Source organism: Muscardinus avellanarius (genome assembly GCF_963383645.1).
Source record: "Muscardinus avellanarius genome assembly, chromosome: 16".
Lineage (NCBI taxonomy): Eukaryota > Metazoa > Chordata > Mammalia > Rodentia > Gliridae > Muscardinus > Muscardinus avellanarius.
The window spans coordinates 73,889,240-73,914,814 of NC_137802.1; the positions used below are offsets into that span (position 1 = coordinate 73,889,240).

At 51.4% G+C, this 25,575-nt stretch overlaps 1 protein-coding gene across 1 annotated transcript in view; it reads left to right on the forward strand.

Annotated features, from left to right (window-relative positions):
• Positions 1-9,023: 9,023 nt before the first annotated feature.
• The window catches only part of ASPSCR1 (ASPSCR1 tether for SLC2A4, UBX domain containing), a gene marked incomplete at its 5' end in the record, with an annotated part of 47,499 nt that continues 30,947 nt past the window's right edge, over positions 9,024-25,575 (forward strand). Inside the window, 4 exons of the mRNA XM_080712967.1 lie at positions 9,024-9,125; positions 10,496-10,551; positions 16,846-16,960; positions 20,387-20,487. Of these exons, the coding sequence (XP_080569093.1) occupies positions 9,024-9,125; positions 10,496-10,551; positions 16,846-16,960; positions 20,387-20,487 (374 nt within the window). The remainder of the gene's footprint in view (positions 9,126-10,495; positions 10,552-16,845; positions 16,961-20,386; positions 20,488-25,575) is intronic.

A 25,575-nucleotide genomic window follows, 5' to 3' on the forward strand; every position in this document is an offset into this window, starting at 1 on the left:
GTGGACAGCATCAAACGGGCCAGGTTCCCGTCTGAGACCCTCTCAGGGGCCACCAGATCAGTGGCCTGTCCAGGGCTGGGCCTCGGGGCACAGTTCCCGTGCCCAGATGTGGGCGCTCAGGCACCCGCCCTCCCCCAGCCTCGCACTCAAAGCAGAGGGCGGCTCCGTGGTCCAGCCGCGCCGTCTGGGGCCCAGCTGTTGTGCGCTGGCCCCAGCCTTACTCAGCCACCTGGGCGGCTCTGTGCCCCAGCTGAGGGCCTCCGAGGCCCAAGTAGGCAGGGAAACTGGGGGAACCATCCTGTTCCCCGTCGGTGCGTTCCAGGGGGAGGCCCTGATCCCAGCTCTGGGGGCTGACCTCCAGCTGAGCCCAGGGGGGCCTCAAGGCCAGGTGGTCCCTGTTCAGTTTGAGCGCCCTCGCTTTATTGGCAGGCTCCCCCTTTCCCTGAGGAAAGCCCCTCAGCCAGGGCTGTCTGGTAGGGGCAGCAGAGGCCAGTGGGGCCACGCAGCCAGGACCAGAGCCTTCAGAGACAGCTGCTGCTCAGCAGAGACCTGGCTGTGGAAGCAGCCCGATGTGAGCAGCCCTGAGGCGCCCTGGCAGAAAGGGCTTCTCCCTCCCCCGGGACGGAAGCAAGCGGGAGTCAGAGCCCCTTCTCTGGGGATATGAGCGCCGAGAGTCTCGGCCACTCCACTGTACCCCTGACTGCTCCCAGCGGGGAACGGAAGACCGGTGAGGGCATGTCCATCCCCGGGCTCTGACCTCTGGGGCCTTTGGCCCTGCTGGCCCTCTGGCAGGACCTACCCTCCCCGACCCCCGGCAGCTGGCCCTGCCCCACCCCACCTCCCCGTGTGGCTTTGCCTGGTGGATGGTCTGGCCGGAGGACCCTGCTGGATGCCGACCTGCGCTGACTTGGGCCAGTTGTGGAGGAGCGGGGTCTACCTGGCGGTGGACACTCCAGAGCTGGGAGGAAGGCTGTGGGCAGGGGAGGGGCTCCTGGTTCATCTGTGAGAATGGGGCTCCTTGGGGTGTGTTGGGAGCCTCGTCGGTGCGCCCGGCAAGTTCCTCATCCTTACTGGACAGTTGAGGGGCCAGGGCTGGGGAGGTCAGGGGCCCTCGGCCCCAGGCGCAGGGGCCTTCCCACCTGCTCAGCTCGGGCCCCTGGCCCTAATGAGCTGTCGGCCAGGCCCCTCGTTCAGCTGCTGGTCCCCAGGCTCCTACTGCACTAGGGGCTGCAGGCCAGGGAGCCCGGCTGGCCATGTGACCTCGGCTGGCCCTCCCTCCCACCCTGTGATCCACACGTGGCCTCTGGGGAGGCTGAAGCAAACCCTCAGATCTTGCCACTGGGAACCTTTCAGCGCCAGCAACATCAAAGGGGGCAGCGGGGGCGGCGGATGCTTCTCTTAAAGGGCCATGCCACTTTTAATTCAAAGCAGATCCTGGGAACAGCTGTCTAGCTGCTGCAGGAGGGAGGCTGCCGCAGCGAGGCGGAGTGGGAAGGTGGTGTTCGGGGCTGCCCTGCCCTCTCCAGACCCCTGAGTTTGCTCCTCAGAATGTAGTTACAGCACAGAGGTTAGGTGGGGCCGAGGACAAGAACCAGCATGGGTGAGACGCTTTCTCAAGCCTTGCTGGAGCCTGCTAAGCAGGGTCTCACGATGAGGCAGGGAGCTGCTATCCCACCAGCCAGCAGGGTGGCAGTGTAGACCCCAGCTTCATTTGTTGAAAGAAAATGGTGTAACAGGAGATTCCTACCTGCCCAGGTGCCGGCACTGCCTGCAGGCCTCTGACTGAAGTTGAACGTGGGCAGCTCCGTGTGCCAGGGGAGATTCCTGACGGTCATTCCCTAGCTCTTGGCAGGCACACTTTGCAGGTCTCTCTCTGTTTCTCTCTCTCGGGTACTAGGGGATGAACCCAGGGACATTCTACCTACAGGTGCCATTTCCAGTCCTATTTTACTTTTTAATTTGAAACAGAGTCCTGCTAAGGTGCCGAGGGCCTTGCTAAGCCACTGAGGCTGGCCTCAGACCTGTGATCCTTCTGTCTAAACTTTTCAAGTACTGGGATTACAGGCTTGCACCACCACACCCAGTTCTGTGCAGGGCTTTTTTCAGGAGGGGGCAGATGACAGAAAACAGCTGCCCAGGAGCTCCTTGACAGGTTGTCAGTGGGAACAGAAATGTGAAAACTGTGCAGAAGCCGGGCGTGGTGGCTCATGCTTGTAATCCCAGCACTTGGGAGGCTGAGACAGGAGGATCGCACAGGTTCGAAGCCAGCCTCGGCTAATTAGTGAGGCTCTCGGCAACTTAGTGAGACCCTGTTTCCAAATAAAATAGAAAATAGGTCTGGGAGTCTGGGAGTATAGCCCGGAGGTAGAAGGCCCTGGGTTCCATCCCCAGTACCACCAAAACAAAACAAAACAAAAACAAAAAACCCCAAAAAAGGACAGAATGGGCTGATTCCCTGGCCTGATTCTCTGTAGCCTGGGACAAAGACCCCAACCCCCACTTCTGGTCAGGCTCAGGGCTTCCCACAGCTGACTGGGGACTCAGGCCTGCAGTGGCCTCGGCGAGGTCAGTGCTGTGGCGGCTCCCATGCCACAGAGGCAGGAGGGAGGCACCGGCAGGCCCGCTCTGTGCCAAAGCCAGCAGCGACCAGCAGGAATACATTTCCTCCTCTTCCTCCTCCTCCTCCTCCTCCTTCTTTGCTTCTTCTTTTTTGTACTGGGGATGGATCCCAGGGGTAGTCTACTTTCAAGTTACAGCCCCAGCACTAGTTTTTATTCTTTATTTTGAAACAGGGTCTCACTGAGTTGCAAAGGGCCTCACTATGTAGTAGCTGAGGCTGTCTGCAAACTGTGATCCTCCTGTCTTAGCCTCTAGAATGCTGGGATTACAAGCGTGCGCCACCACACCCGGCTAGTCGCCGTCGTCTTCTTCTTCTTCTTCTTCTTCTTCTTCTTCTTCTTCTTCTTCTTCTTCTTCTTCTTCTTCTTCTTCTTCTTCTTCTCCTCCTCCTCCTCCTCCTCCTCCTCCTCCTCCTCCTCCTCCTCCTCCTCCTTCTTGGTCTGGGGATGGAACACAGGGGCATTTGACCTCCAAGTTACACCCCTGGCCTATTTTTTATTCTTCATTTTTTATTTTTATGTTGATCATATTGAAAATAGCACACATTCAGAGAGTGCTTGGTGCCCCCCCTGCTCCCCTCCCCTTCCAACACTGAGTGTCCAGGCTGACCATGCTATATTCGTACTTTTACACATATTTGGACGTAGCTCCTCCATTAATCAACCTCAGCCTTCTTCCTCTCCTCTCCTTCCATTCTAGCTTTGCTGAGGTTTCCCCTCCATTATCTGGAGTCCCTCTGGCATCCCCAATGCTCCCTAGTTTGGGCATATTAGAGAAAACACACATCCCTTCTCTTTCTGTGCTTGGCTGACCTCACTTAATATAATGTTCTCCAGGCAGGTCTTTCCATCTTCTTGTGAATGACATGATTTTGTTCTTCTTTATTGCTGAGTAGAATTCCATTGTGTGTCTTTCTTTCTTTCTTTCTTTCTTTCTTTCTTTCTTTCTTTCTTTCTTTCTTTCTTTCTTTCTTGGTGGTACTGGGGTTCCTGGAAACCCTTCTACCTCTGAGCTACACTCCCAAACCTATTTTATACTTTTTATTTGGAAACAGGGTCTCTTAAGCCAGTATGGCTGGCTTCAAACCTGTGCAATCCTCCTGTCTCTGCCACCCAAGCGTGGAGATTACAAGCGTGTGCCACCACGCCCGGCTATTCTTTTTTTTTTTTTTTAATTGGTGCACTGTATTCATACATCATAGTGGGATACAAACTTTTGTAGACATACATGCACACATCGCCCAGTCAGCCCCGACCCGATCCCCACCCCATTCCCTCCCCATCCCTCCTTCCCATGCTTGGCTTAGTGGTTGACATCTAGTATTATAGCAATTTATCCAAAATTAAAAATGATAATTTCACATAACAGTTTCATTTGTCTGATACCAAGCTTTTGATGACTTAAAGATAACATTTCAATATTTCTTTTTGCTTTCTTTCTTACCAGAGAATATTTTTTTCTATTTTTTTAGGTGAAACTATCATATATTTATATATTTATTTTTCAGAAAAAAATCTATCCTAATATGGAATATGGACTCTAGATACCCAAAACGATCTTGAAAAAGAACAAAGCTAGCAGATATATATTTTCCGACCTCAAACCATATAAAGCTACAATAATTGAAACAGTGTAGTACTGTTCTAAAGGCAGATATATAGACCATTGGAGTTAAATACAAGCCTAGAGCTAAATTCTTCCCTATATTATCAAGTTATTTTTGACAAGGTTTCCACGAACATTTGGTGGTGGAAATAATAATCTTTTAACTAAATATTGTTGAAAAATAATAATTACATGGAAAAGAATAAAATTGGACCCTTACCTAATCCCATATACAAATATTAACTCAAAATAGATAAAAGACCTAAATATAAATCTTAAGACAATAAACTCTTAGAAGAAAATCTGGGTCATAAAACCTCACAACATTGAAATTGGCAGTGATTTCTTGGATATGATTTCAATGGCACAGGCAACAGAAGAGTATACAAACTCCCTAAAAATATATATATATATATATATATATTGTATAACCAAAGACAATGTAAACAGAGTTAAAAGTTACTAGTAGAATGGGATAAACTATTTCCAAATGCTATATCTGAAGGTATATTAATATTCTAACTAGACATCCTAAAAATTAACAACAATAAAGGCAAACAATACAATTTAGAGATAGGTAAAAGACTAACGTAAATAATGAATCTCCACAGATAACCAAACCAATCTTAGTTATCTGTTGGATGGAAAATCTTGTTTCTCTAGTTCTGATGTGTGTTACCTATTTCTTCTTTGTAGTTAATCTCTTTGAGTATTTTCTCTAGTGCTGGTTTTGAAGACATAAATTCCTTCAGTTTCTGATTGTCATGGAAGCTTCTTATTTCTCCATCTAATTTGATAGAAAGTTTTGCTGGGTAGGAAATTTTTGGCTGGAAGTTGTTTTCTTTCAGAGTTTGGAATATGTTACTCCAAGCCCTTCTGGCTCTCATGACTTGGTTTGGGAAGTCTGGAGTGATTCTAATTGGTTTGCTTCTGAATGTCACTTGGCCCTTTGTTTTTGTTGCCTTTAAGATTCTCTGCTTGGCTTCCACATTGGTCATTTTGACAATTATGTGGCGTGGGGATCCTCTTCTCCGATCCTGTCTAAAGGGGGTTCTATAAGTTTCCTGGACCTGTGTATCGACCTCTTGCTCTACGTTTGGAAAATTTTCTGCTATTACTTTCTTGAAGAGATTGTTGATCCCTTTGGTTTCACTTTCTTTTCCTTCCTCTATTCCAATTATTCTTAGGTTAGCTCTCTTAAAATGGGCCCATATTTCTTCAATGTCAGATTCCTGCTGTCGGATATTTTTTTCTAGATTAGAAACTATGCGTTCATTTTTGGAATGATTATCTTCTAAGAGCGAGATTCTGTTCTCCGTGTGGTCTAATCGGTTGTTCATGCTTTGAATTGAGGCCTTTACTTCATTAATTGCATCCTTTATCTCTTTTTGGCTCTCTCTGAATTCTTTTCGAAGCACCTTTATTATTTCTACAGTTATTTTCCTGATTTGATCTTCTAGAAATCTCTGATTTTCTGTTTTATCGGGTTCTGATGTTGTGGGGTTGTGGGCATTCATTGCTCCAGTGTTATTCCTCTTTCCCATGATTTCGGAAGTTTGTGCCTTCTCTGGGTTCTTCCCTTGGGTCACTATGGCTTCACTTAAGGTTCTCTGGATCTCGAGTCTGTAGTATCTCAGACCCCACTACTCCTTTACTGGGTTGTATCACAGAGTCTCCGACCCAGAGAGTCGATAGAGGCTGCTTTAGACTGTGGGGGGTGCCAGGTTGCACGTTCTCCTATGGTGTGATATCTCTGCCACCGCCCCTCCCCCGCTGGGTCAAGTCCCAGGGAGTACAGTACTGGGATTTCTCCTCTGTGGCCCGCAATTTGACTCACTGTTCTTGAGTACGCAGATGTAACTGTACTGGACTCGGTGAATTCACTGCTGCTGCCGCCGGTAGCAATATGGCGCCGCTGCCACGCCCTTGGCCGTGAGGCTGGCGTATTTTTTCTTCTCTGGTTTTGAGATCCACTCTGAGTCCCTGCAGCATGTGCTGAGCTCAGCCACTGGGAGCTTTAGATGCTCCCTGCGCCGAAAGATCCCGCCTGGCTGTGCCGCAGCGGCTCACCTCGGCTTGCTGTAGCCGTCCGGTGAATTCGCCGCTGCCGCCGGCAGTATGGCGCTGCTGCCACGTCCTCGGGCGTGAAGCCGGTGTATCTCCTCTGTGGCTCTGAGCTCTGTTCTCAGTCAGCTTTCTCTCTGGAGCCTGGTGATTTTTTTGTTTCTCTGGTGATGGTGTTTTCTGGCTATGAAAGGCGCTGATTTTGTGGTAATGGAGATTGGTTGTTAGCGGGGCTCTTAAGCCCCGCTTTTCTCGGTCGCCATCTTCCCGGAAGTCGGCCGGCTATTCTTTATTTCTTATTTTTTAATTTTTTTTGTGGGCCTGGGGATGGAGCCCAGGGTCATTTGACTTCTGAGCTATACCCCCTGCCCTACTCTTTTTTTTTTTCTCTGCCCTACTCTTTATTCTTTTTCTTTTTTTCTTTTTGCAGGTCTGGGGATGAAACCCAGCGGCATTTGACCTCTGAGCTATACCCCCTGCCCTGTTTTTTTATTCTTTATTTTGAAACTGGGTCTCACTGAGTTGCAGAGGGCCTCACTAAGTAGCTGAGGATGTCTGAGAACCGTTGATCCTCTGGTCTCAGCCTCCCAAATGCTGGGATTACAAGTGTGCGCCACCACACCTGGCTTATTCTTTATTTTTTTTTGAAGCAGGGTCTCACTGAATTGTGGAAGGCCTCACAAGTTGCTGAGGCTAGCTGAGAACCTGTGATCTTCCTGTCTCAGCTTCCCAAGTACTGGGATTACAAGTGTGCGCCAACATACCCTGTGGGAAAATTTTCTTGACTGAAGATGTCTATAAAATGTAGGAGGAGCCGGGTGTGGTAGCGCATGCTTGTAATACCAACATTCAGGAGGCGAAGACTGAAAGGATTGTGGCTCGTGGACAGCCTCAGTTACTTAGTGAAGTCCTCTACAACTTAGTAAGAACTTTTTTCAAAATAAAGAATAAAAAATAGGGCAAGGGGTGTAGCTTGGAGGTCGAATGCACCTGGGTTCCATCCCCATCCCCAGACCTGCAAAAAAAAAAAAAAAAAAAAAAAAATGGAGGAAAAACCTGGAAAGTCATGATGTTGCAACAATAAATGTCATAATGAATTCATTCATCATTGGATGTTAAAATTTTGGGGTGAATGGTTATAGAAAAAAAGTAGCAATTCTCTCAGAGTATTTACCCACACCTCTCTCATTTACTACACAAAGAATAAGGAACCTTGCCCTCGACCACACAGGACTCTGGCGGACCCCGACTCGATCGAGTTGTCAAACCTCATGTCCTCCCTCTCAAGGCAGACTGGGCCCTGGATTTCCTGATGGCCTGTGACCAGTGTCACCTCACGACTGTGGGATGTTGAAAGAAGAGAGGCCCAGACTCTGACAGTGCTAGTGTCTTGAGCAATGGAATCGACCCACTGATGTTGCCCTGGCAGCGGGCACTGCTCAGGGAGGCCCCGGGCAGCCCAGTGGTGTGGTGTAGACAGGCCTTCAGATGTCCCTGGGGCTCTTGCAGTCAAGGGAGGTGCCTCTGGGTATCAGTGTACCGGCGTGCCTGTGGGATGGATGTGTTGTGGAGTGCACCCACAGAAGAGGGGCTCCTGGAACAGCAGTGCCCCATGGCCGCAGGGTCCTCCAGACTCCTGCTGCCCGCCGGGACACAGGGACACAAGTGTGACCGGCACAGGCAGCTGAACAGGCGGGAGTCCAGGATCGGATTTAGAGCTCAGCCAAGACCAAGGCTGGGGGATACTCCTGCAAGTGCTGGGACTGGTCCCTACAGCCCACTGCAGTGAGGGAGGCACCTCCCTCCAGAGGAGGAGCTGCTGGAAGGCCAGGACCAGAGGAAATCCTCCGGAATTGCAGGTGTGTCACTACACCCGCTCTACTTTATTTTTTGTGGTACTAGAGATTGAATCCAGGCGCATTCTACTGTTGAGCTAGCCCCCAGCCCTATTATTATTATTAATTATTATTATTATTATTATTATTATTATTATTATTATTAGTGGTGGTACTGGGGTTCCTGGAAGCCCTTCTATCTCCGGGCTACACTCCCAGACATTATATGTATATATACATATATATATATATATGTATAAATTTTTTTTTGAAACAGGGTCTCTTAAGGGTCTCTTAAGCCAGCGCGGCTGGCTTCGAACCTGCGCGATCCTGTCTCCGCCTCCCAAGAGCGGGGATGACAAGCGTGCGCCACCATGGCCGGTGCTTATTTTTATTTTGAATCCGGGTCTCCCTAGGTTGGTGAGAGGCTCATTCATTTGCCAAGGCTGTCCTTGAACCTGTGATCCTCCGGTCTCGGCCTTCCAAGTCACATTACGGGCCTGCGCGGCTGCCGCCCAGCTCTAAGGCAGACAGGCGTGCAGGCCGGGTCTGCGGTGTGAGGGACGGCGGGGTGGAGCCAGGAGGGGCGGTGTGGGAGCCGGCGAGGGCCGCAGCGCGGAGGCGTGGAGGGGTGTCAGGGAGCCGACCTCAGGCCCGCGTGGACTGTGGGGGTCCCGCGCGCCCGGGAGAGCCCTCGGGGCGCCGTCCCTCCTCCCTGAGGTGCGCCCGGGTCAGGTGCGCTCAGGGGAAGCCGGGTCGCAGGGCTCGGGGCGTGGCCGGGGGCGTGGCCGGGGCGTGGCCACCGAGGCCCCGCCCCGGCCGCGTGGCTGTGCGTCGCGGCTGTTTCCGATAAAGTTGTTTGAAGGCGAGCGGGCCGCGGGTCACGTGGGCGGGCGGAAGATGGCGGCCCCGGCGGGCGGCGGGGGCTCCGCGGTGTCGGTGCTGGCCCCGAACGGGCGGCGCCACACGGTGAAGGTGACCCCGAGCACCGTGCTGCTGCAGGTGGGCGCGGCGCCGAGGCCGGGGGCGGGGCGGGGCGGGGCCTGCGGCGGCCAATGGGCGGCGGGCGGCGCGCGGCGGGACCCCGGGCCGGGCCGGCCTGGCGGCCTCCGGGCCGGAAGCGAGCCCTGCCGAGTCACCCTCGTGCGCTGGCACGGATTCAGCCCCAGCGTGTCCGAGCCCCTGCTGAGGGCGACCCCGGGATGCCCAGGGACCCGACACGCGGCTGCGGCGGGGGCCCAGGGCGTGGGATGGGCGCAGAGCCCAGCAGTGGGGGGGGCGCGGTCAGTCGGCCGGACGACGGGGCCGCTGCGAGGACCCGCGGGGCCGACCCCGGGCTTCTGGGGAAGAGGGGCGGCGTCGGCAGCCGCAGCAGGTGCGCGGAGGCCGCCGGGCCCCGCAGTAGCCCGCCAGCAGGCTCGAGGCCGGGTGCAGAACTGGAGTTTGAACTTCATTTCCTGGGAGGGCGGGATCCCACGGGGTGTGATAGGAAGGTCTGTGGGAGCCAGGCACGTTGGCGCAGGCCTGTAGTCCTAGTACTGGGAGGCCGGTCCAGTTCAGGAAGATTGCAGGTCTGAGGCCAGACTCATCGATTTATCGACTTTGTGAGACCTAATTTCAAAATTAAAATAAGGGCCAGGTGTGCTGGCACACTCTTGTAATCCCAGTACTTGAGCGGAGGGTCGCGGGGTCGAGGACATCCTCACCAAATAGTGAGACTCTGAGCAACCTAGTGAGGCCCTGTTTCAATTGAGAATAAAATAGGACCTGGGCATGGTGGCACACACTTGTAATCTCAGCATTTGGGAGGCCGAGACAGAAGAATCGTGTACAAGGACAGCCTCAGCTACTACTACTTACACCCTTTGCAACTTAGCGAGACCCTGTTTCAAAATAAACACGTAAAATTAAATTAGGGCTGGGGTGTAGCGCAGAGGTAGGATACCTTTGAGTGCAATCCCCAGAACCACAAAATATAAATAAAATAGATCTTGAGATGTAGCTCAGACGTAGAACATCAGTGGTTTCAGTGGCTAGTACCACATTAAAATAACATAAGATAAAGAAGGTTGTAGGGCTGGGGTGGTAGTTCACAGGTAGAATGCCCCGTATTCAATCCCCCCATCCCCACACAAGAAAAATGGCTTATGGGGAAAGGCCTTCAAGTTCCAGAGCATGAGATCAGGCCATACAGGTGATAGCCACAAAGCTGGGGGGAGAAGGCAGGAGTGGGATCCTCAGGAGGAAGAGGGGAGATGGATGCCACTGGGGGTCACTTGCATCCAGTGGCCATGTGCCAGGTTTGCCTGGGCGGCCAGGCCACAGGCTCTGCCTGGCCGCACCCTGAGGCCCACTGTCCTTTGACCTCCTAGGTTCTGGAGGACACATGCCGGCGGCAGGACTTCAACCCCAGCGAATATGATCTGAAGTGAGTGTGCCGGGCTGGGCTGTGGGCTCTCTGTCTCTCCCCCTCCTTGGGTGGCCTAAAGCACACAGTGTGCCTTCCCGCCTCTGGGGGCTGGAAGCCCACATCAAGTGTGGCAGGGTGTGTCCCGAATGTCCTAGGGCAGCCCTCCTTACCTCTCCCCCAGGCCCGGGTCTTCCTTGGCCCGTCGCGGCCCCACTTCTCATCTCTGCCTCCGTTTTCACCTGGCCTCTTTCTGTCTTCTAAGGACACTTGTTGATGGGTTTAGGATGATGTCATTCAACATTCTTCTTTTCTTAGGGGGCACTGGAGATGGAGCCCAGGGGCATTCTACCTCCGAGCTACACCCCCAGCCCTGTATTTTATTCTTTATTTTGAAACAGGGTCTCGCTGAGTTGCAGAGGGCCTCACTAAGTAGCTGAGGCTGTCCGGGAACCCAGATTCTCCTCAGCCTTCCAAATGCTGTGCACCCGCCACTGCACCTGACCACAGTTCTTAATTACTTTTGCAAAGACCCATTTACCAAATAAGGCCACATTCACAGGTACTAGGGGATAGATAGGACACTCAGGTATCTTTACACAGGGGCAGTCTATCTCTGATCTACACATCCAGCCCCTTTTAAAAAATGTATTCATTTAGAGCCGGGCGTGGTGGCACACGCTTGTAATTCCAGTGCTTGGGAGGCTGAGACAGGAGGATCGCACGGGTTCGAAGCCAGCCTCAGCTACTTAGGCTCTCAGCAACTTAGTGAGACCCTGTTTCCAAAGAAAGTATAAAATAGGTCTGGGAGTATAGCCTGGAGGCAGAAGAGACCCTGGGTCCTACTCCCAGTACCACCACCAAAAAAAAAAAAAAAAAAATTCATTTATTTATTTTGTGTGAGTGTCACTGAAGTTTGAACCCAGGGGCATTCTACCTCCAAGCTACACCACCAGCCCTGTTTTATTTTCATTTTGAAACAAGGTCTTGCTAGATTGATGAAAACCTTATTATTTGCTGAGGCTATCCTTGAACCTGCAATTCTTCTGTCTCAGCCTCCCAAGTACTGGGATTATAAACTTTCACCACCCACCTGGATCTTTTTTATTTATTTTGAAGGCCTCATTAAGTTACTGAGGCTATCTTCAAACCTGAGATCCTCCTGTCTTAGCCTCCCAAATACTAGGATTATGGAAATGTGCCACCATGCCTGGCTCTGATGGGGATTGAACTTGGGGCATTCTACCTCCAGGCAATACCCTCAGCCCTATTTTTTATTCTTTATTTTTGAAACAGCATCTCACTAAATTACTGAGGCTGGCTGGGAACCTGCAATCCTCCGATTTCAGCCCCCCAAGTCCTGGGATTACAAGCGTGCACCACCACAGCTGGCTTTCTTTATTTTTTATTTTTTATTTTTTTTATTTTTTGGTGGTACTGGGGTTCCTGGAAACCCTCTACCTCTGGGCTACACTCCCAGACCCATTTTTATATTTTTATTTGGAAACAGGGTCTCTTAAGCCAGTGAGGCTGGCTTTGAACCTGCGCGATCCTCCTGTCTCCGCCTCCCATGCGCGGCTTATCACGGCTGGCTTTCTGATGTATCTTTTTAATGGGCACTGTTCAACCCTACAGGGGGTTTTAGTGCATCTCGTTATATAAGTTCCTGGGGGTTCTCTGAGGGCAAGGAGCTGGTCAGGGAGAAACCCTGCAACCACATGGAGCCTGGCAGCCTTGTCCCTGGGGTTCCACGTGCAGGTCTCTTTCTGTGGGCACCAGCCTGGCGAGAGGGCTTCCACCACACCCTCAAGGGATCCGAGGGCACGGAAGAGTCAGGATCCTCACACTCGTGAGGGATAGAGCCATGTGTAGAACTGTGTGTGTGTGTGAGTGAAAGAGACACTCACACACACATCCTTACGCACATATACCAGGGATTCCGCCCGGGGTAGTCCACTTCCTATCTACACCTCCTCCAGCCGTTTTCACTCTTTGGGAAAGGCTCTTCCGATGTCGCTGAGCCTCCCTGTGTTGCTGGAGCTGTCCTTGATCCCGTCCTCCTCCTGTCCCAGCCTCCCCAGCAGCTCTGCAGCTCACAGACGGGTGTTCACCGTGTAGTCCTAACAAGGGGCCAGTGGGCACAGCCTGCTCTCTCAGCCTGTCCATGCTGCCTTGTGGGGCTTTCCCGGAGGAGTTTCTCAGGAAAATACCTGTCAGGCCATCCCAGCCTCCTGCCCGAGGCCTGGCCATCTGAGAATCCCGGACACCTCTTGGAGCGGCAGGTGGGTGGTCCCCAGTGCCCTGCGGTGGGTGTCGCCTGCTCTCTGTCCCCTGCTAACCTGCCTGTGGTTAGAACCAGTGAGTGTGCTGTGAGTCAGCCCTGCTGCAGTGTTGGGTCAGCTTTTTGCATCTGTCCCCCTCAGCCACTAACTGCATAATTTGTTTGGCCTGTGATCCTAGTATTTGGAAGATTAAGACAGGAGGATCACAAATTCCAGGCCAGTCTGAGCAATTTAGCAAGAACATGCATGTCTTTTTTTTTTTTTTTTTTTTTTTTTTGGTATTGGGGATTGAATCAAGGCATTTTATCTCTCAGCTATATCCCTATCCCTTTTATTTTTATTTATTTATTTTTGTTTATTTGTGGCACGAAGGATTGAACCCAGGGGCATTCTACCTCCAAGCTATACCGCCAGCTCTATTTTTAATTTTTATTTCTTTTTATTTTTTTGGTACTGGGGATTGAACTCAGAGGCTTCCTACCCCCAGGCTACACCCTCATTCTGATCTTATTTCTTTATTTGGAAACAGTCTCACCAAGTTGCTGAGAGCCTTGCTACATTGCAGAGGCTGGCTTTGAACCTGTGATCCTCCTGCCTCAGCCTCCCAAGCACTGGGATTACAGGCATGTGACACCACTCCTGGCTATCTTCATTTTGGAACAGGGTCTCCCTAGATAGCTGAGAGTCTCACTAAATTTATGAGCCTGTCCTTGAACCTGCAATTCTCCTGTGTCAGAATCCCAAGTACTGGGATTATAAGCATGCAACACCACGCCTGGCTGTTTTTATATTTATTATTTATTTTTTTGTGGTACTAGGGGTAGAACCCAGAGGCTTTTCTACCTCCAGGCTACACTCCCAGACTCCTTTTATACTTTGTTTGGAAACAGGGTCTCCCTAAGTTGCTGAGAGCCTCACTAAGTAGCTGAGGCTGGTTTGAACCTGTGCGATCCTCCTGTCTCAGCCTCCTAAGCGCTGGGATCATAAGCATGCACCATCACGCCTGGCTTATTTATTTATTGATTTATTTACTTCTGGGTTTGGGGATGGAACCCAGGGGAATTCAACCTCCAAGCAAAACCCCCTACCCTATTTTTTTTTAATTGGCTATTTTTATTTTGAAACAGGGTTTCCCTGAGTTGCTGAGGCTGTCCTCAAACCTGCAATCCTCTTGTCTCAGCCTCCCAAGTACTGGAATTATAGGCATGTGCCACTGTGCCCAGCTGGGACTTATCTTAAAGTAAAAACTGAAAAGGGCTGCTTGAAGTTTCACAGTAGAGTGCCCTGGGTTTGACCCCCCAGTATCCCCAACAGTACAGAATCAAACGCGCTGCTCCTCCTGCTGCCTGCCGCCCCTGGCTCCCCTGGAGCTGCCTTCCGCCTCGCTCACACGCCCACGGCAGTTCCTGGGTTCCCAGCGCTGGAGGTGGCTCAGTGCGGCTCATCCTCGTCTCCCAAGGCCCTTGGGCTCTGTAAGTCGTTCACAATCCGGAAGACACTCAGGCCTCTGGCGTTTAGTGGTTCCCACTGCTGTGTGTGTATTCAAATATTATACAGAGTTTTCTCCCCAGGTCTGTCATTTCCCCCTAAACTTTTGCTAGAACAGAACCCAGCGGCTGACCTGAGGGCAGAAGTCCTCTAGTTATTTTTCCAGCGGTGGCTTCCGGCCTGTCTCCTTATAAATCAGAACCAGCAGCTTTGTGTGTTTAGAGCCACAAGCAGGAGCTTTTCAGACATGTACGATCTGAAGGCTGAACAGTGGTGGTTCTTGTTCTCCCCGGGTGCAGGGACCTCAGGGAGTTGGGATGAAAGAGGGACAGGGTTGGGAAGGCCCCCAAGAGGGTGCTACCTGCAGCCCGTGGGCCCAGGTGAAGCCGCACAGCGAGCCCCTCCCCCCTCCCTGGCCGGTTCGGTTCTTCTCTTCCCAGGGTCAGGTGTGTGCCATCATGCCTGTCCGCGACCCATGCGTGTTTTTAGCTGGGCATCAGGTCCAGGCCTACTTCTGCATGGCTTAGGCTGCCGGTCGACTCCTCCATCTGTTTCTTGCCTGCAAGGCAGGCTAGCTGTGCGGTGGCTGCATTTTGGAGAAGGCTGGCATCTTGGAGACTCCCCAGACGAGCTCAGGGCCTCCGCACACTCCCCTGGGCAGCTCCTCACTCCCCGACCACCTGCTTCTCTGCAGTCCTCCCCGTGTGGGCTCAGAGGAGGCTCACCCCGCCCTCCACCGGGTCCACCTCGGCTCCTCTCTGATGGCTGGAGGCTCAGAGCCCTTCGTGCACAGCTGGTCTGCAGGGCACGGCGGAGGGGTGGCAGCTGCTGTGGGTTCCAAGGTGCGGCTTAGCTGTTTAGTCTTTTTTTTTTTTTTTTTTTTGCAGTACTGGGGATGGAACCCAGGGGCATTATACCTCTGAGCTACACCCCCAGCCCTATTATATTTTTTAAATTCTTTATTTTGAAACAAGGTCTCACTGAATTGTGGAGGTCCTCACTAAGTAGCTGAGGCTGGCCACAAACTGCCATCCTCCGGTCTCAGCCTCCCAAGTACTGGGATTACAAGTGTGCGCCACCACGCCCGGCTTAGCTGTCTAGTCTTGACATTAGTTCACCTTAAGGACTTTTACACAGCCTTTTGATGCTGTGACCAAAATACGTAACAAGAATAACTCCAGCCGGGCGTGGTGGCGCACGCTTGTAATCCCCGCGCTTGGGAGGCTGAGACAGGAGGACCGCGCAGGTTCGAAGCCAGCCTCAGCTACTTAGTGAGGCTCTCAGCAACTTAGTGAGACCCTGTTTCCAAATAAAAAAATATAAAAAAGGTCTGGGAGTATAGCCCGGAGGTAGAAAGCCTCTGGGTTCCATCCCCAGTACCACACACACACACAAAAAAAAAAAAAAAAAAAAAAAAAGAGTAACTCCGAGGAGGAAAGGTTTATTTGGGTCACAGTGCAGAGGTTCTGTCCAGGAAGAGCCAGCTCCAACCACGGGAGCATCATGGCAGCAGGACATGGTGGAGAGAGTTGCTCAGCTCTTGGCGGCTGGAAGCAGAGAGACAAAGCAGGGGTGAGGGCCAGATGCCCGTTCCCTGCCCCCCAGCCACACGCTACCTGCCTCCAGTTGCACCCCGCAAATCCATCCAAAGTATTAGTCCATCAGTGGGTTAGGATTAATTCACCGACAGATTAGAGCCCTCTTGGTTGAATTATTTCACCTCTGAACATTGGTACCCTGCCAATACATGGTCTCTCCTGGGGGACATTCTAATATTCAGACCAGAACAAGGTCTTTGGGCTGGGATGTTCCAGGTGTGGTTTCTCTGGAATCTCTGCCTCCTCTGCTTGTCTCTAGGGTGTGTCCTTCTTGGAGGGAGGAAGGAAGCAAGAGTCAGGCCGGTGGCTGTCACGTATGCGAGAGCAGCCGTGGCAGCCGGGAGAGTGGAGAGTTGTCTGTTAGCACTCTGGAGGCTATTTTTCTGTGTGTTTCTTTTCTTTTCTCCTTTCTTTCTTTCTTTCTTTCTTTCTTTCTTTCTTTCTTTCTTTCTTTCTTTCTTTCTTTCTTTCTTTCTTTCTTTCTTTCTTGTGGTACTGGGATTCCAGGCTACACTACCAGACCTATTTCTGTTTTATACTTTTTATTTGGAAACAGGGTCTCATAAGCCAGCGCGTCTGGCTTCGAACCTGCGCGATCTTCCTGTCTCCACCTCCCAAGCGCGGGCATTACAAGGGTGCCTCACCACGCCGGCTGTGTGTTTATTTTCTGAGGGTCTGCTTTTGGGCCCTTTGCCGCTGTCAGCCTCCTGGCCTCCCCAGAGGCTCGTGGTGCTGGCAGCCTCCTTCCCTGCCTCCTGGGCTTGGTGCTGAGTTGGCACTGCTCCTCTTCCTTCCAGAAGGCCCCTGGAGTCCGGCACCGCTCTGTCTCCTCCGCAGGTCACACTTTTCACAGCCATGGGGCAGGCTGGTGGGACCGCCTCGCAGTTTAGATGGGTCAGGGCGAGTGGAGCCTGTAGGGCAGTGTGTGGCCTTGGTCTGTCCTGCAGGTTCCAGAGGACTGTGCTTGACCTCTCTCTCCAGTGGAGATTTGCCAACCTGCCCAACAACGCCAAGCTAGAGATGGTGCCGGTGTCCCGGAGCCGGGAGGGGCCTGAGAACATGGTAGGTGGCAGCTGTAGAGCCGGGGGCTGCTGCTCCAGCTTCTGCTCAGAGCCAGGATCGGCCTACAGCGGGCCAAGGGGGCCGGGGGAGTGCCACTCGGTGTTGGGCCCTGGGTCAGGAGGGCTGGGGAAGGAGAGCTGAGCCTGGGGCCTTTGTGGGCCAGGCCAGAGCCTGGGTTTCCTACTTGGGTAATTAATGACTAGAGATGAGAGCTTATATGGATTCTTATTTTTTGTACTGGGGATTGAACCCAGCAGAACTCTACTACAAAGGTTCATTCCTAGACCTTTTTCTTTTTTGTTTTGAGACAGGGTCTTGCTAAGTTGTCCAGTTTGCCCCAAATTAATTAAATAATTAACTTATTTTGTGGCACTGGGGATTGAACATGGAGGCATTCAACCTCTGAGCTACATCTCCAGCCCTATTTTTAATTTTGAAACAGGGTCTCGTTAGATTGATGTGAATCTCATAAGTTGCTGAGGCTTTCCTTGTACCTGCGATCCTCCTGTCTCAGCTTCTCAAGTACCGGGATTGCAGGCGTGCGCCGTCACACCCAGCGGCCCCCAGTGCTCCTGCCTCAGCTGTCCCAAGTGGCTGAGATGGCAGTGGGCCACCGTGCTCAGCTGCTGGCCGGCCTCTGTCACGCGCTGCTCCTCAGCCTCCTGCACTCTCCCTCTGTGAGGACGCACTCCTCCATCCTCAGTCCAGGGCATCGGTGACTCTGCAAAGCCACGTGGGCTGGGGCTGGCCGCCGTGGTCTCTCCAGGACCGCTGCTGTTGTGTCCGCTGCAGGGAGAGAGCGTGGCTTCCTGCACAGGCCCTAAGGGTGGTGAGGAGGGGCCCTGGTGCTGCCACGCAGGGTGCTCCTCTTGTGCCTCACTGTGTTGTTCTGTGTGGCATTGGGTTGGACCCAGGAGCATTCTGTCTCTGAACTACACACCAGCTCTATTTTTTATTTTTTTATTTTGTTTTATTTTGGTGGTACTGGGGGTGGAAACCAGAGGCTTTCTACCTCCGGGGTATACTCCCAGACTTTTTTTTTTATATTTTATTTGGAAACAGGGTCTCACTAAGTTGCCGAGTCTGACTTCAAATCTGCTTTTCTCCTGTTTTAGCCTACCAAGCAGTGGGATTATAGGTGTGTGCCACCATGCCCAGCATGTTACTGGGACTTTTTTTTTTTTTTTTGGTACTGTGGATTAAACCCAGAGGCTTTCTATATCTGACCTACTCTCTAGCCTACTTTTACTTATTTATTTATTGCTATTATTATTTTTGTGGTACTGGAGATAGGACCCAAGGGCATTCTATCTCTGAGCTACACACCCAGCCCTAGTTTTATTATTTATTTTGACACAAGGTCTCACTAAGTAGCTGAGGCTGTCCACAAACCGTGGTCTTCCTGTCTCAGCCTCCAAAATGCTGGGATTACAAGTGTGTGCCACTATGCCCGGCTTTTTTTTTTTTTTTTTTTTTTGAAACAGGTTCTTGTTAATTTGATGAGAGTCTCACTAATTGCTGAGGCTGTTCTCCAACCTGCAATCCTCCTGGCTCAGCCTCCCAAGTACTGGGAGTAAAGGTGTGCCACAATATATCCTGGCCTATGCTACTGAGATTTAACGTAAATAAATATGCATGTAAAGAAAGAATCCTGTGGCTGAAATAGGAAGGTAAGCCTGACTTAAAGAAGTAAACCCAGGCTCAAAGCCAGCCTTGATAACTTAGCATGACTCTCAGCAACCTATGAGACTCTGTTTCCAAGTAAAAAATAAAAGCTAGGCATGGGGCTGCATGTTTGTAATCCCAGTACTTGGGAGGCTGAGACAAGAGAGATCGCAGGTTCGCAGCCAGCCTCAGCTACTTAGTGAGGCCCTGCACAAGTTAGTGAGACCCTGTTTCAAAATAAAGAATAAGCCGGGCGTGGTGGTGCACGCTTGTCACCCCAGCATTCGGGAGGCTGAGACCAGAGGATCACAGTTCACGGACAGCCTCAGCTACCTAGTGAGGCCCTCTGCAACTCAGTGAGACCCGGTTTCAAAATAAAGAATAAAAAATAGGGCAGGGGGTGTAGCTCGGAGGTCGAATGCCCCTGGGTTCCACCCCCAGACCCACCCACACACACAAAAAAAGCAAAAACAAAATAAAGAATAAGAAATTGTGCTGGAGTGTAGCCCGGAGGTAGAACGCCCCTGGGTTCCATCTTCATCTCCAAAAAAATAAGAAATAAAATCAGATTGAGGGTATAGCTTGGGGGCAAAATGCCTCTAGGTTCAATCTCCAGTACCAAAAAAAAAAAAAAAAAATGGAAGTAAATGCTAAGCTGGGCGTGGTGGCACACGCTTGTAATCCCAGCATTCAGGAGGCTGAGACAGGAAGGATGTGCTTTGCGGACAGCCTCAGCTGCTACTTAGTGAGGCCCTTTGCAACCCAGTGAGACCCTGTTTCAAAATAAAGAATAAAAAAATAGGGCTAAGGGTATCACTCGGCGGTAGAATGCCCCTGGGTTCCATCCCCAGTACCACACACAAAAAAAGTAAATGTTAAATTGGGCATGGTGGCACACACCTGTAATCCCAGTACTTGGAAGGCTGAGACAGGAGGATCCCAGGTTCAGAGTCGGCTTCGGCAACTTAGTGAGCCTCTCAGCAACTTAGTGAGACCGTTTCCAAATTAAAAATAAAATAGGAGCCTGGCGTGGTGGCGCGCTTGTAATCCCAGCGTTTGGGAGGCTCAACGGGAGGATTGTGGTTTAAGGACAGCCTCAGCTAGCTAGACCCTTTTGAAACTCAGTGAGACCCTGTTTCAAAATAAAGAATAAAAAATAGGGCCAGGTATGGTGGTGCACGCTTGTAATTCCAGCATTTGGGAGGTTTAGACTGGAGGATCGCGTTCGCAGACAGCCTCAGGTACTTAGTGAGGCCCTCTGCAACTTAGTGAGACCCTGTTTCAAAATAAATAATAAAAAACAGGGCTGGGGTGTAGTTTGGAGGTAGAATGCCCTGGGTTTCATCCCTAGTACTGCAAAAAAAAAAAAAAAAAAAAAAAAAAAAAAAAAAAAAGCATCCTGCTTAGTTATGAAAAATAATTAAGAAAATATAACATAGTTACCTGTTGCTGTGTAATAATTTTCCTGAAACATGGCCATACAGCACAGTCAGTTCACCAGCTCTGAACATCTGCCTGACCACCGAGCCTGTGGTTGGGTTGGGCCAGCGCAGTCAGACACAGCTGCGATCCCCGGGCCGCAGCCCTCCCTCGCGTGGCGCCTGCAGGCCAGTGCACCCTGGGGCCTGTTGGTGCCCTTGGGGTGTGCTCTCCCCGGCCAGGTCTCTCTTGAGGCAGTCTTTTGCCTGAGCCTGGGGGTTAGATGTGGCCAATAGGACGGCTGCTCTTCCTCCTAGTAAGCTCCTCCCATCTGCCCCCTAGGTGCGCATCGCTCTGCAGCTCGACGACGGCTCCCGGCTGCAGGACACTTTCTGCTCAGGACAGACCCTCTGGGGGCTCCTCAGCCACTTCACACAGACCAGGTGAGCGCTGGTGGGCAGGCCCTGTGCCGCATCTGCCTCTCTGGGACCTACCTGCTTGTGGCCCGAGCCCAAGCCCTTCGGCACTGTGACCTGGTGAGAGGCTGTGTGGCTGCCTGTTCACCTGTCAGCACCCAGCTGCGAGCAGCCAGCAGCTCTTCTTTTTTTGTCTCTTGGTACCGGGGATCAACCCAGGGCATTCTACCTCTGAGCTACACCCCCAGCCCTATTATTTATTTATTTAGTACTGGGGATGGAACCCAGGGGCATGCTACCTCCAAGCTATACCTCCAGCCCTATTTGTAGTTGTTTTTTTTTTTTTTTTTAATGGCACTGAGGATTGAACCCAGGAGCATTCTGCCTCTGAGCTACACTCCTAGCCCTATTTTATTTTATTTTGTTTTACTTTTTTGCAGTACTGGGGATGGAATCCAGGAGAATTCTACCTCCAAGTTACACCCCCTGCCCTATTTTTTATTCTTTATTTTGAAACAGGGTCTCACTGAGTTTCACGGGGCCTCACTAAGTAGTGAGGCTGTTTCTGAACCGCGATCCTCCTGTCTCAGCCGCCTAGATGCTGAGATTACAAGAGTGCCCACCACGGCTCTTCCCATTTTATTATTTTTTTAATATAAAAAACTTTTTAAATTAAAAAAAACACTTTTTTTGATGGTACTGGGGTTCCTGGAGGCTGTTCTACCTCTGGGCTACACTCCCACGGGCTATACTCCCAGACCTATTTTATACTTTTTTATGTGGAAACAGGGTCTCTTAAGCCAGCATGGCTTCGAGCCTGCGCGATCCTCCTGTCCCCGCCTCCCAAGTGTGGGGATTACAAGTGTGCGCCACCACGCCCGGCTTATTTTTATTTTGAAACAGGGTCTTGTTAAGGTTGCTGAGAGTCTCATTGTTTGCGGAGGCTGTCCTCAAACCTCTGATCCTCTTGTACAGCCTCCCAAGTACCAGGAGTATAGGCATCCAGTGGCTTTTTTTTGCAGTACTAGGGATTGAATATCTAGGGGCATTCTGTCTTCAAGCTACATCCTCAGCCCCCCCCATTTTTTTTCAGTACTGGGGATGGAACCCTGGGGCATTCTACCTCTATCCTACACCCCCCCCACCCTACTTTTGTTCTTTATTTGAAACAAGGTCTCGCTGATTTGCAAAGGGCCTCACTAAGTAGCTGAGGCTGGCTGCGAACCTGGGATCCTCCTGTCTCAGCCTCCCAAGTACTGGGATTACAAGCGTGCGCCACCACGCCCGGCCAGCCATGGCTCTTCTTACTGAGCTTGCAAGCCAAGCAGCTTGGCCTTGCCCTCCAAAAAGGACAAGGGCTTCCCTCTATTTTTGTGGGGGCGTGAGAGGCCCCCAAAAGCGTGGTGAGCAATACAGGGTACTTAAGGTACTAGGTGCCTCTTCCTCAGACAGAATCTATGTTTTGAGGATCCTTGACTAGAACAGACCAGACGCTGCAAGACGTCAGTGACTCTTCTACTGACAACCTGTAGTTATAAAACTTCCTGTAAAAGAATCTTCTTAATGCTGGTTTGTGCTAGGTGTGGTGGGGCACACCTGTAATCCTAATACTTGGGAGGCTGAGACAGGAGGATTATTTGAGGCCAGCCTCAGCAACTTAGTGAGACCCTGCCGTGCGCCGTGGTGGTGCACGCTTGTAATCCCCACGCTTGGGAGGTGGAGACAGGAGGATCGCGTAGGTTCAAATACAGCTTCTCTGGCTTGAGACCCTGTTTCCAAATAAAAATATAAAAATAGGTCTGGGAGTATAGCCTGGAGGTAGAAGGGCTTCCAGGAACCCCAGTACCAAAAAAAAAAAAAAAAATCATTAAAAATAATAAAATAAGCTGGGTGTGGTGGCGCACACTTGTAGTCCCAGCCCTTGGGAGGCTGAGACAGTAGGATCACACAGGTTCGAAGCCAGCCTCAGCTACTGAGTGAGGCTCTCAGCAACTTAGTGAGACCCTGTTTCTAATAAAATATAAAATTAGGTCTGGGAGTGTAGCCCGGAGGTAGAAAGCCCCTGGGTTCCATGCCCAGTACCACACACACACACACACACACACACACACACACACACACACACAGAATATAAATAAATAAAATAAAAACAAAAAACAAAACAAAAAAAAAACAAAATAAAAAAGTAAGCTGGCCGTGGTGTCCCATGCTTATAATCCTAGTACTTGGGAAGCTGAGATAGGAGGATCACAGGTTTGAGGATAGCCTCAGGAGGTAGTGAAACTGTTATCAACCTAGTGATAACCCTGTTTCAAAATAAAAATAAAATAGGGCTGAGGACATAACTCAGAGGTAGAATACCCCTAGGCTCAATCCCCAGTACCCCCCAAAATAAATAAATAAATAATAAAGCCACTGGTACAGTACTTGTGAGGCTGAGACAGGAGGATTTCAGATTTGAGGATAGCCTTAGCAATCAAGACTCTGAGCAACTTGGTGAGACCCTATTTCCAAACAAAAAAAGGAACTGAGATGTAGCTTGGAGGTAGAATGCCCCTGGGTTCAATCTCTGTTACCACAGAATATAAAAGTAGCCAAGCGTGGTGCATGCTTGTAATCCCAGCACTTGGGAGGCTGACAAAGGAGGATCACAGGTTTGGGGCCAGCCTCCTACAACTAGTGAGTTTCTCTACCACTTAGACCCTGTTTTAAAATAAAGAATGAAAAACAGGGCTGGGATTGTAGTTGGGAAGTGGAGTGCCCCTGGGTTGGATCTCCAGTACCCCTAACTATGCTATGTACGTACAAATGCGTGCACGTACTCACCTAGCACTGGGGTGTACCCTGGAGGTAGAATGTCTGTGTCCATCCCCGGTGATGCACACGGCTGGGTGCGGTGGCCGCCGCTTGTAATCCCAATACTTGGAAGACTAAGACAGGAGGATCACAGGCCTCTGGCCATCCTCAGCAACCTAGGCACTTCGCAGCTTAATGAAACTGATTCAAACTAAAAAAAAATTAGGAGCCAGGCATGGTAGTGTGTGCTGGTAATCCCAGTACCTGGGAGGCTGAGACAGGGGGATCACAGTTTTGAGGACAGCTTCAGCAGTGTAGCAACACTCTCAGCACCCTAGCGAGATCCTGTTTCAAAACCAAAAATAAGAGCTGTGATTGTAGCTCGGAGTTAGAATACCCCTGGGTTCAGTCCCCGGTGCCACAAAACCAACCAACCAACCAACCAGCCAGACGGAGCTCGGTCTTTGCACTGTGGAATGGAAGTCTGTGTTCACGCTAGAGGACTCGGCGGCAGAGTGGAAGGAGCGGTGTTTGCTGTGTGGCTGTAGACACTGCTGTGGTCTCTGGGCCTCGGGCCTCGTCTGTACCACGGGTGTGTAGACAAGAAGGGTTGATGCGTCTCCAGGGCAGGGAGCGGGGCCTGGCACTGGGCTCCGTGGGCATTGAGCAGACACTTGGGCTGGCCCCGTGGTGGTGAGGGCTGTGGTGGAGAAGCCGTCGGCCCCCACGCTGTGCTACGGCAAGGTGCTGACGTCTGTGGGCCGGGGTTTCGGAGACCCCGCATCAGCAGTTTGAGTGGCTGTGAGGTTGAGGCCAGGTTTGACTAGGTTTAAAAAGAAGGGAGAAGCAGGGTGTGGTGGCGTTTGCTTGGGATCTCTGGTTCAAAGCCAGCCTCGGCAGCTTCATGAGGCCCTCTGCAACTTAGGAAGACCTTGTTTCAAAATAAAAAATAAAGTTTGGCTGGGGGCGTAGATTGGAGGTGTATTATGTCCCTGAGTTCAGTCTGTAACCACAGTACTTGGGAGGCTGAGACAGGAGGATCGCAGGTTCACTGCCGGCCTCAGCAACATAGCGAGGCTTTCCGCAACCTAGCTGCAGTGTTGAAATTGAGTCAGGGGTTGCAGAGGAGTGTGAGACCAGCACTTTTTATCTTGTGCTCCTGGGCAAGGTCTGTCGACCGATGTTGGTCAGCAGAGTTGCACAGGGAGAGGAAGTGAGGGCCTTTAGGTAGCCAGGGTCTGTGGGTGGGGCTAGCGAGGTGGGAGCGTGCCGGGCCTCTCCTGACACCTGGGGTCTGCCCTGTCCCTGCTCTGGCTTCCTGGGCTCCGGGTCTCCTGTCCCAGCTGCAGGGTCCTGTGAGGGGGGGAGGGGACCAGATCTATCATCCCGGCCTTTTGGGGATATTGGTCGACAACCGAGTCAGTAAGTACTTCCTGCTGGCAGGGGCATGTTGTGATGGGGGCCCCTCCACCAGGAGAGGTCGGGTTATTCGGAAGCAGGCAGGCAGGAGTGTGGCTGCAGCAGGAGTCGATTGAAGGTTACCCTGGACAGCTCAGGAACGCGCGTCTGAATGAACGTTAGCAGGCAAGGGGCTAGCAAAAAGGAAAAGGCCAACCGGCGGGTGAGGAGCTCTGAGCCAAGAGAGCTCACCTTCCCTGAAAGAGTGAGCTGCGGAACCACCATTGTTAGTAAGCAAGGGCCTGGGTAGGAGAATTAACGCAGGTGTGCGTCTAGCGGCCCAAGGGGCTCGATGAGGCGGAGCCTAATGATGTGGGCTCGCTGGCTTGAGCGGGAGGCCAGTTGTGGAGCCTCGGTGTGCACAACACTGAACAGTGCTAGACCCACTTAACCCCAAGGTCCAGAAGGGCACATTATTTAAGGGGTTTCGGCAAGCGCGGTGTGTGTCCCGTTTATGGGCATCGCTGCCAGGAGGAGTCTTTCCAAGGAGGCACAGATAAAGCAGTGGGTGACATCTGATCGGACCTGGGATGAGTTTAAAAACTTGACAGTTCGCCGGGCGTGGGGGTGCACACTTGTAATCCCCGCACTTGGGAGGCGGAGACAGGAGGATCGCGCAGGTTCGAAGCCAGCTGTGTGTGCTGGCTTAGGAGATCCTGTTTCCAAATAAAAAAGTATAAAAAAATAGGTCTGGGAGTGTAGCCCGAAGGTACAAGGGTTTCCAGGAACCCCAGTACCACCTAAAAAAAAAAAAAGAAACTTGACAGTTAGTTGGACCAAATTGATGTAGGCGGAAATGGTTCGTGTGGGTGGAAGCTGCCCCTCTAGGGTTTTCTCTGAGTCCAGAGTGTTGATGTGAAC